This window comes from Trachypithecus francoisi, unplaced genomic scaffold (assembly GCF_009764315.1).
Source record: "Trachypithecus francoisi isolate TF-2019V2 unplaced genomic scaffold, Tfra_2.0 Lachesis_group3, whole genome shotgun sequence".
NCBI lineage: Eukaryota > Metazoa > Chordata > Mammalia > Primates > Cercopithecidae > Trachypithecus > Trachypithecus francoisi.
Window position 1 is genome coordinate 130183363 of NW_022681468.1, and position 10859 is coordinate 130194221.

The 10859-nt window shown below is 45.3% G+C and overlaps 1 protein-coding gene and 1 long non-coding RNA gene across 5 annotated transcripts; both read right to left on the minus strand.

Annotated features, from left to right (window-relative positions):
• Nucleotides 1-1278: 1278 nt before the first annotated feature.
• GCNT3 (glucosaminyl (N-acetyl) transferase 3, mucin type) lies at nucleotides 1279-3637 on the minus strand. 4 transcript variants are annotated; one of them, XM_033189911.1, is made up of 2 exons: nucleotides 3591-3637; nucleotides 1279-3252 (listed from the first exon to the last, which is right to left on the minus strand). In XM_033189911.1, exon 2 carries the CDS (start codon nucleotides 3039-3041, stop codon nucleotides 1725-1727), a length of 1317 nt encoding a protein of 438 aa, XP_033045802.1. In that variant the 5' UTR covers nucleotides 3042-3252; nucleotides 3591-3637; the 3' UTR covers nucleotides 1279-1724. The 4 variants fall into 4 exon arrangements, with proteins under 4 accessions (XP_033045802.1, XP_033045798.1, XP_033045801.1 ...); XM_033189907.1 differs by having other exon boundaries at nucleotides 1279-3287; XM_033189910.1 differs by having other exon boundaries at nucleotides 1279-3287; nucleotides 3558-3637.
• A 530-nt stretch (nucleotides 3638-4167) lies between these two features.
• On the minus strand, nucleotides 4168-9927 carry LOC117070577. The gene is made up of 3 exons (XR_004431971.1): nucleotides 9753-9927; nucleotides 4557-4745; nucleotides 4168-4263 (listed from the first exon to the last, which is right to left on the minus strand). It is a non-coding gene; the product is annotated as an uncharacterized LOC117070577 (long non-coding RNA).
• Between the last annotated feature and the right edge of the window lie 932 nt (nucleotides 9928-10859).

Below are 10859 nucleotides of genomic sequence, written 5' to 3' on the forward strand. Positions count from 1 at the left end.
TTGTCTCCCCACAAGGAAATGTATAATCTGCAGAATCACAAATAGTGATCCTCCCATTCACATTCTGAAATAAGAGTTTTGATTCAAGAGGGGGCCAGGCGTGGTGGCTCACACCTGTAATCCCAGCACTTCGGGAGGCTGGGGCAGGTGGATCACTTGAGGCCAGGAATTCAAGACCAATCTGGCCAACATGGCGAAACCCCATCTTTACTAAAAATATACAAAAATTAGCTGGGTATGGTGGCTCACATCTGTAATCCCATTCACTTGCAAGGCTAGGGTGGGAGAATCACTTGAACCCAGGAGGTGGAGGCTTCTGTGAGCCAAGATCATGCCACTGCACTCCAGCCTGGGCAACAGAGTGAGAATCTGTCTCAAAAAAAAAAAAAAAAAAAAAACCAGTTTTGACTCAAGAGGCCTAAACATGGAACAACAAGACATCCTGGCTTAGCCAAATAGTCCTAGTTTATTTTTATTTCTCAATATAATTATTAATAGTGCAGACTGTCCCCCTACAAAAACATGTTCCACTTTGAATAATAAATTACACATTACCTTACCTGAATGGCTATTGTCTCCTTTATGGAACATTAGTTAAGCTTTGGCTGTGAAGCGGACAAAATTAGAATTAGTGCTGCAATTTTCCTATAAGAATACAGGTGGTCAAACTGGTTAAATCACCCTGCCTTTTCCTTTACAGAAAAGTCACGAACACGGCAATATAAACAAAATAAGGATGGCTCTCAACAATGAAAGAACCAGCCCTGTTCCCCTGTCTTCATTAGAATTTGCTATTCATAGGCCAGGCACGGTAGCTCCCACCTGTAATCCCAGCACTTTGGGAGGCCGAGGTGGGCGAATCACAGGGTCAGGAGTTCGAGACCAGCCTGGCCAATATGGTGAAACCTGGTCTCTACTAAAAATACAAAAATTAGCCGGGCATGGTGCTGCATGCCTATAGTCCCAGCTACTCAGGAGACTGAGGTGGGAGAATTGCTTGTACCCGGGAGGCAGAGGTTGCAGTGAGTTGAGATTGTGCCACTGCACTCCAGCCTGGGTGACAGAGCAAGACTCTGTCTCAAAAAAAAAAAATTGCTACTCATGCAGCTTGTCAGGACCATTTCAGAATAATGAGAACTCTCTTGCCAGCCCCCAGGGATTTTAAATGTCACCAATAGTTATGAGAAAAAGTCTCCCACACTTTATCTGCTTACATTTATATTATTTCTGACATACTAGGCAAAAAGTAGGCAAAAATATATATATTAGGCAAAAAAATACTTTGAATCAGGAACTATTTATTTTTAAGTTACCAGTACAGAAGGGAAGGCTCTCTTTCCATCAAAGTTCTCCTCCAAACCTAGAATTATTAGGAACAGCAGCTCCACAGAATGGAAAAGCTACCAGCAGGCATTCAACAGAAATCAAGTCCTCTACCACACATCCCTCCTTCACTCTCACAATCACAGCAGTTCTCATTCTCACTCGGTGAGAAAGTCCATGAAGGAACTACTAGTGTTAGGGGTGACAGAAAAAGCAGCATTCACCCATTCAGCAATTTAAGGGAACAGATCTCCTTACCCACACTGTAACAGCAGACCCCTTATCCTGAGGGATGCCATGAATTGCAAAGCCCTAGTCTCCCACCCGCACTGTCCCAGCAAGTTTTGAGCATGTTTGTATATGCTCTTGCCCCCCAGGTAGCAATGCTCCCGTAGTGTGTCTCAAAGTTCAGTCCCATAGATGGCCTTATAACGTAGGTACTCTTCTAAGCACTGAAGAGCATTATCATCTACCTTTGGGTCAAACTTGTTGGCCAACAGGTGATGGTTTTGAAGCATCCAGTGCAAGTCCCCAGCCCCATAAACACAGATAGCCCGCTGGTGGATTCCAGAGCAAGGGCCATAAGGAGCACCCTTATCGATGTCTCCCTCATGGTCCTGCCACTTGACCAGCCTGGCAATAGAAGTCATGTCTGAGATGTCGTACTTGGGGTGGCTGGGAACAGAGCCAGGCATCCACCGTGCACGCTGAAGGGTGGCCCAGAGGTGTTCATCAGGGCTATAGGTGTCTTTTACCCATTCAATCAGTTGTTGGGATTTAGGGTTCTTCAAAACATGTTGGACAAAATCTCGGGAAGCCACAATATATGCATTCCCTGTAAACATAGTTAAATTCTCAGGGGGAGGATCCTTCTTCTTGTTGGTTAGGTGTAATGTGTCTCCCACTACCTCAAAGTGATATTCCCAGCGGGTTTGTTTGTGCTTAGGAGGTACCTCTGTCTCCATGCTATTCCTCCCATTCAACATCTTGAGAGCCTGGACCATCTCGGCATTGCTCTTTAGAGGAAAGTCCGTCCCGCATGTATTCAGGAAGTATTTCCATGGCACTGAGCTCTGGAGCAAGTCTTCCATGCAGTTGAGGTCAGCTTGCACCCTGGACCAGGAGGCATAAATCACCCGAACCAGCTTACTGGCTATGAAGACATTTGGGAAGCATGAAATAATTGCTTTGACTGCCTCTTTGAAAGTTTCTGGGGACTTCTCATCCACGTGGATACAGTATATGTTCTGAGGGGCATACACAGCTCGCAGTAGCCTTTCAAAGTTTTCAATCTTCTCATGAATCACCATAGAGTACGCAATAGGGAACTCCACCTCTTCTTTGCTCAGTGGGAACTGTATGAACTTCCTTTCCGCCTTGAAGCGTTCACAGTCTCTGGTGAGGGAGAGATAGTGGGTGTCTGTAAAAGGCTCCCGCTTCTTCTTGACCTCCAGGTTATTCACAATAGCGTGAAACACGGCTTCTGGGTCCCCTCGGGTGACCCCTGAACAGTTGATAGACCTCTTTGCTGGCAGTTTCAGGGAATTATACAAGATATTCCTACAGTACTGGCTTTGAAATTCCCTGGACTCCAGACCCAAGTGGTCAGAGCCACACTTCAACCTTAAAGAAAGTTTCAGAGCCACGGTGACCAGCAGTATATAGCAGCCCAGGGCCCACAAGTAATGCTGCTGGCAGAGTCTCTTCCATTGAACCATTGTCACGGAAGGGTAGACAGGTGGAGATTGAGCACAGGGAAGGAAGAGGAGGACACGATCCTTCGACAGAACAAAATGCCTCCAGTTACAAACTAATCATTCCCAGAAACATCAAGTTCAATTCCAAACTGATGATCACAATGGTAGGCAGGATTCTGCGTGTGGTTATTTCCCACCAGTCATGGTCCTTTTCGGCTCCAGGGGCTCCTGTCTAGGACAGAACACTGAAAGCTCATCCAAGATCAACTGCAGAGAAAGAGGAGGGAAATTTTAAATGGGAACAATTATCTGAAAAATACAATTCCAAATTGATGGCAAAAAACAGTTCTTACCTGGACAAGTATCCTTAGTAAAGATCTGCCTAGAAACCCCTTACATCTGGTTCGTAACCTGACCCTACAAACTAGCCGACCACACTAAGGTCTGGATCTGGCTCCACCTCCACCCCAGGAGAAAAGAAAGAACTGAGCCCCTGCTGCCATGGAGTGTCATCAGTAAGAGCAAGTCCCCACTCACCCTTCATTCCTCATTCTTCTTCTCATGCCTTACCACCCTAGAATGTAGCTCTTCTCTGGGGTCTGGAATTTCTGATAGATATGGAGAGAAAAATTCTTAAAATTCAGACTCTTGGCATCGGTTCTAGAAACCTAAAGGTCCTTTTAAAACATTTCTTGCTTCTATTTTGGCAATTTATACAGCCTTAGAAGGCTTTTCACCATATATACTGGTCAGATGTGACATCTAGCCACACTTTTTCAAGAATGTTCTTAAAGAAATAAAAATAACTGGATATTATCCAAAAAATGCATTGAAATCATTCAGAGTATCCATCCAAATTTAAAATATAATTGCACACAAGCTGTGTATATGCAATATTTAATGAGTACCTTTAGTGGGTGAGAAATATTTTTCTTGAGAAATATTTATTTACATTGTCCCATTTAATAACCTTCACAACCAATCTGAAATGTATTATTAAGCCTCTTTTAGAGATAGGAAAACAGAAGCTAAATAACTTGCCACATACACACAAGTTTTAAGAAGCAAATCCGGGACTCCTCTCCACTCTCTCTTCTCCCCCAGTGTTTCTGTCTACAAGCCTAATGCTTGTTCCAGCAAACTACACCTACCTTTGAAATACAATACAGGAAGTATTACAGCTCTTTCATATTTTGTTTGGCCTCCCAAACAATTTCACTGTCCGATGAAGACCAGGAAGCCCCTTTAAAAAAAGAAAGAAAGAAAAGAAAAAACATTGTACAATGAAATCCTAAGATGAATATGGGAAAAAAAGAAAAAAGAAATACAACAAAGGGTACTGAATACCAGTAAAGAAAACCAGATATTACAGAAAATAATCCCTAAAAGGAGAGGAATAAAATGTGCCACATCCTTCAAGTGATGATTATTTTCCATTGTTGTAGCTCTTTCTAAACACAAGATTGTATTCTCTTTAGTAATAGCTTTTATGGGATTCTAAGAGGAAGGAAAATGAAAAATGAAGAAAAATCTCACCTTAATAGCTTCTCTCCTGCTTAGGGATCATCTCTCCACAAGGTGTGATTCTGTTTCCAAGTGAAGACTGGCCGTTTTCCATGGCAGCAAATGTGAACAACCATGTCTCCTGATCTTCTAACCCTCCAAAAGGTATTTTCTGATATTCATAAGATGTCCAAGGAACTGTTTCAGGCTCCTCTTTAATATCTACAAAGTAGAGAGCAGCAGGTGGCTCCATCACTCACCTTTTTACTTCCTGCTCTCAGGTAAGACAGCAAGCTCAGATAAATCATGCAGAAACATTCTCAAGCCCAAGTCATTCAGGGAGGTGAGTGAGGCAGCAAAGAATGCTGGCAATATCCAGAAGGCAAGCGGTCTTTCAGCCAGACCAGCCCAGTTTGTACCTGTATCATGAACTATTCATAAAAGCCTGTCAGTGCTCACGCAAGAACTTGAAAGCCTTTTTCCCTCAACAAGGAACCATAGAAACACAGAGATAGGCCCCTGCCTTCTTTTGTTTGGGAGTACAAATGTCACTCATGTTCCCTCAACATTACAGGAGGTGGGAATAAAAATACTCTTCAAGGATTTTTCTTTTGTTATTTTACTTTTCTTAAAAAAAAGAAAATCAATGAAAACCACAGTTCATTCTTCAAATGCAACTGCTCCCTCCTAGCCCCCCAACAGAAAACATCCATTTGCCTGTCTTTGGACGACTATTAATAATCTGTAGGTTGTAGAAATACCCACAGGGTTCCAGTTTGTAGAGCTTGCTCACTAACGTCTGTGAGTCTAGAGCTGTTGGCAGTCTAAGGAATGGATTACACTATGGGCTGTCGGACTTCAGTGAGAGCCCCATGGGATGGTTTTGGCCATGTTATACACTACAAAGTGCCTTCTTCAAAGCTGCTGACATTGCTAGCCTCTCCCTCACCCAGTCCCCAACTGCTCCTCCTAAAAAGCAACATTCCTAGCCAAATATCTGAACAGAACAAGTTTTTTGTTGTTTTTACAAAGTGTCTGACTCTGTCGCCCAGGATGGAGTGCAGTGGCGCGATCTCGGCTCAACGCAGCCTTGACCTCCTGGGCTCAAGCCATCCCCCTGCCCCAGCATCCCGAGTAGCTGGGACCACAGCACACACCACCACACAGAGATAATTTTTTAAAAATTATTTTTAGTAGAGATGAGGTCTTGCTACATTGCCCAGGCTGGTCTCAAATTCCTGGGCTCAAGCGATCCTCGCACCTCGGCCTCCCAAAGTGCTGGGATTACAGGAGGGAGCCACCACGCCCAGCCTGAAATACAGCAAATCTAATATAAAGAACTTAACTAGGTATAAAGTTAAAGTATAAAGTGTTGGGGAAGGCAGGCTCTATTAAGGTACTAGCAATTGTTGGAGGTAGCTACCACTCCTAGATTGAGGAAATTAAGGGAGGAATTGGAAATTATTAAATTGAAATTTTGGGTGGAGGGACACCAAAGAAGCTGAAACTCATAGCTCTGAAGAGTGGGGACCACTCAACTAATGTTGAGGTCTGTGAGCTCAGAGGAGGGCCCTCTGGGCTGAGATCCAGACCTCTCAGGAGGCAAATGATATCTCTGCTGATAGCTACTGTAAACTGAATGTAGTGCAGCTACACAAAGGAACAGCCACTGAGAGGTAAATAGGCGTTGACATGATGACGCTCACAGAAGCAGGAAGCAGACAGAAAGCAAACAGGAAGTCCCTCCTTTAGCCAGCTGTCTCCCTCCAGTGCCCTTTATCGGCGGAGTTTAAGCAGAAACGTGGTTTGCAAGAGGCATGAATAATCTCCAGCGTTACAAAGTAGAGTTGAGAAAGGTGGGTTTCTTCTGAAGATAATGAGGCAATAATGGAGACGAGTGAGAGTTGCCTTCTTGGTGCATGAATTGTTTACACACATTCACCTCCAAGACTTTCAGCGCAGAGAATTTAGGTATTTTCTTTTTTGGTCCTCTCTCCACTGGCCTCTGACTGTAGATGAAGCCACAGCAAAGACAAGAAAGTCATGTAGGGTTGCCAGAGGTGCTTGAACCAGAGCATCTCCATCTTGAACAAGGGCTGGGTAAAATGAGGCTGAGACCTACTGGGCTGCATTCCCAGATGGTTAAGGCATTCTAAGTCACAGGATGAGGTAGAGGAGATCGGCCCAAGATACAAGTCATAACGATCTTGCTGATAAAACAGATTGCAGTAAAGAAGCTGGCTAAAACCCACCAAAACCAAGATGGTGACAAGAGTGACCTCCTGTCCTCACTGCTACAGTCCCACCAGTGCCATGACAGTTTACAAATCCCATGGCAACAACAGGAAGTTACCCTATATGGTCTAAAAGGGGGAAGCATGAAAAACCCACCTCTTGTTTAATGTATCATCAAGAAATAACCATTAAAATGGGCAACCAGGGCTGGGCGCGGTGGCTCAAGCCTGTAATCCCAGCACTTTGGGAGGCCAAGATGGGCGGATCACGAGGTCAGGAGATTGAGACCATCCTGGCTAATACGGTGAAACCCCGTCTCTACTAAAAAATACAAAAAGCTAGCCGGGCGAGATGGCGGGCGCCTGTAGTCCCAGCTACTCGGGCGGCTGAGGCAGGAGAATGGCGTGAACCCGGGAGGCGGAGCTTGCAGTGAGCTGAGATCAGGCCACTGCACTCCAGCCTGGGCGACAGCGCGAGACTCTGTCTCAAAAAAATAAAATAATAAAATAACATAAAATAAAATAAATAAAATTAAATGAATTAAATTAAATAAATAAAATAAAATAAGCAACCAGTAGCCCCCTCAGGGATGCTATGTCTATGGAGTAGGTATTCTCTTATTCCTTTACTTTCAGAATAAACTTGCTTTCACTTTATGGACTCACCCTGAATTCTTTCCTGTGCAAGACCCAAGAACTCTCTCTTGGGGTCTGGATCGGGACCCCTTTCTTGTAACAGTCATCTGCACCCCTACTTGGGCCCTGCTCCACAGGCTGTTTTCTGCAGTACTGGGATTCTCAGTGACTTTCCATTGTTGAGTGTAAAATCTCTGGGACAAGAATGATTATGGGATAAGCACTTGCTTCAGTATTCAAATCTAGAAAACCCCTCCACTTTCTTCATATCTTACTTTTCTTTGGTGACCCCCTCAAGTCTCACCTTTCCTATAAAAACTGCATTATAGAGTCTCTCAGTAAGAGAAAACACTTTAAATACTTGAGGGCTTTTGTTTGTGTATGTGTTTTTGTTTTTAGAGAGAGGGTCTCGCTGTCACCCAGGCTGGAGTGCAGTGGCAGATCATAGCTCACTGCAGTCTGAAACTCCGGGTTCAAGCCGTCCTCCCACCTTAGCCTCCCAAGTAGCTGGGACTACAGGCACACACCATCATACCCGGCTAATTTTTATTTATTTTTTGTAGAGACAGGGTTTCACTGTGTTGCACAGGCTAGTCTCAAGCTCCTGGGCTTCCAAAGCGCTGGGATTACAAGTGTGAGCCACTGCGCTGGACCTAAATATTTTTGTCATTTGAGACAAGGTCTGGCTGTACAGCCCAGCCTAGAGTACAGTAAGCTCTGCCTCCTGGGCTCAAGCAATCTTCCTTCCTCAGCCTCCTGAGTAGCTGTGTTTTGCTTGCTTGTTTGTTTATTGATCGATTGATTTTAGGGATGGGATTCACTGTTCCCTTGGCTGGTCTCGAACTCAGGAGCTCAGGCAATCTCCCCGCCTCAGCCTCCCAAAACGCTAGGATTACAGGCATGAGCCACCGGGCCCAGTCAAATATTTTATTTTTAAGGTAACCAAAATAAGTTGCTTATGTGTTAAATATTTGTTAATATCACATTAACAAATCATGGCTCTATTTTGTTGAGATGATCTACATTACAGTAACATCCGGTACCTAGTAGTAAAACCCAGTATGGGACTCAGCCTGAAAAAGCTAGGTCTGAATCCTGGCTCTGCCGTATTCAACCTGAATGATCTGCAGCAAATTCATTCATCAATCTGTATTTTAGTGACTTCCTTTGCATAATAGAGGCTAATACTAATACTTGTTTTGTAGGACTATTGAGAAGATTAAAGAAGATACATAAGAAGGACCAGGCACATGTAGCCTGGTACTTGGCAGCCCCTCAGTGAAGGTTATCATTAAACAGATCCAGTGCTAGCCCACAAAGACCTATTTTACTGACAAAATAACTCAAGGTGGTTACAAGTAGCATTCCTGAGCTCTGGACCAAGCAGAAGTGTTAATGCTTATGATGTACTGAGGAAAAGGACTAAGAATTGCCCTCCATCTCTGTGCTCTATGGAGAGACCCTATTGTAAGTTGTCACCATCAGCACCTCAGGGAGAACAAGACCAGGGATGAGCTGCAGCTGACCTCAGGGAGGTACAGGAGAGGGGACAGAATGGCTGCAGAAGGGTACAGGAAGATCGGGGGTGAGGCAACCTGCAGAGATCAGGCAAGCATTCAGAAAGATGGCCAGCAGCTTCCACACCTTAATTCCATGCTAGCCCTGAAGAACATACAGGACACTTGGCAAGAGGGAGGAAGGGCGCAGTCCCAAACTGCCTGGGATCCCAGGCACATTTCAAGGCAAAAACTTAAACCTGGTGTATGTTGCTTTTCAAAGGGTTCCTTTTATCCCTGCTAAGGACAAAAAGTACAGCCAGAAGATGCTGAAAGCAAATTTATCCAAGAGCCCAGGAGTCATGAAGCTATTTAGACATCCCAAGAACTGAAAGGATGACCTTCACCTCCCTCAGTAACCAAAATATAAAAGCAACATAGTATAAGTAAGTCCAACCCAGTCCTGAGTTTTCCCACAATGACTAGTACTATGATGCTGTCTTTGAAATAGCACACTCTTCCCACTCAGCCTCCTCAATCTTTTTCTCCTAACCATGAGTTCAGGCTTCCTGTGGGCCAATAGCTTTAACTTCATCCCTTGAGCTTTGAATGATAAATCCTTGTATGTCTGTGGGAAGGTCTAAGAGTTCCAGTCACGGGAAACAGAGAAATTAAGCTAGGGTCATCAAGGTGGTGCTGACAGAAGCCAGTGGGATTTGATGTTGACCTTGATGGAGGGTCAAGGAACCCTACAGTCCCAACACCAGCATCAGAGAAGGGCCCAAGAGGTAGGATTCATCTTAAGCTGAATTTACAAATTAGCTCATGCACGCTTTTACTTATTTTGTGATGGTGGCATTTACCTTTGCCAGGCATCAGCTTGGTCTTCTCATTGACAAGAAGCTCCTTGAGGTCATGTTCTTTATCTGTTTCCATTCAGCACCTACACTGATAGGTATTAGCAGAATCCCAGGGCTTCCCAGAACAAAAACTGTTGAGTATAGGGCAGGTCACAAGTACAAGAGCAGTTCCAGTGACTTACAGAGAAGAGGCTCTGACTCAGAGAAGCAATGAGAGAGGATAAACAGGAAAACCCAGTTAATGTGTCACTGATTAGGCTGGAGCTAGGGTTTGAAAAAGACTGAAGGCACTGAAGAAGATGGGGAGAAGAGAGGTAGGGTGTTTTGAGCTCCAACATTAAATTAATGTTCCAGGCAGTGAGCTCTTAACGAAGATGAAGTTATGACCTCTAGTCACAGACAAATGGTTAAAAGACCCAGTGTGATCAAACTGGTTTCTAATCAGGGTTGTAAAGTGAAGCTCAGACGGGATGCAATTTGCTGAAAGACAGAGACAGCCTGTAGGTTTCTCCTTAGAGCTCTACCTCCTCTCTGCACCCAAAGCTCACACTTGCTCTAGACAGCCCTCCTGGATGCACTTCACATGGCCTGCAGTGGAAAAGAAAAGAGATTAAAGAAGAAAAGAAAGAGAAAGAGAGAGAGAGAGGAAGGAAAGGAGGAAGGAAAGAGGGAAGGAGAAGGGGAGGGGAAAGGGGGAGGGGGAGGGGAAAGGGGGAGGGGAAGGAGGAAGAGGGAGAAGGGAAGGATGGGGGGGGAAGGGGAGGGAGGGGGAGGGGGAAGGGGAGGGAGGGGGAGGGGGAGGGGGAAGGGAAGGGAGAGGGAGGGAGGGAGGGGGAGGGGAAGGAGGAAGAGGGAGAAGGGAAGGATGGGGGGGGAAGGGGAGGGAGATGGGAGGGGATGGGGAGGGAGAAGGGGAGGGAGATGGGGAGGGAGAAGGGGAGGGAGATGGGGAGGGGATGGGGAGGGGAAGAGGAGGGATGGGGAGGGGGAGGGGTAGAGAGAAGAGGAGGATGGGGGAGGGGATGGGGAGGGAGAAGAGGAGGGATGGGGAGGGGATGGGGTAGGGAGAAGAGGAGGGATGGGGAGGGGATGGGGAGGGGGAGGGGTAGA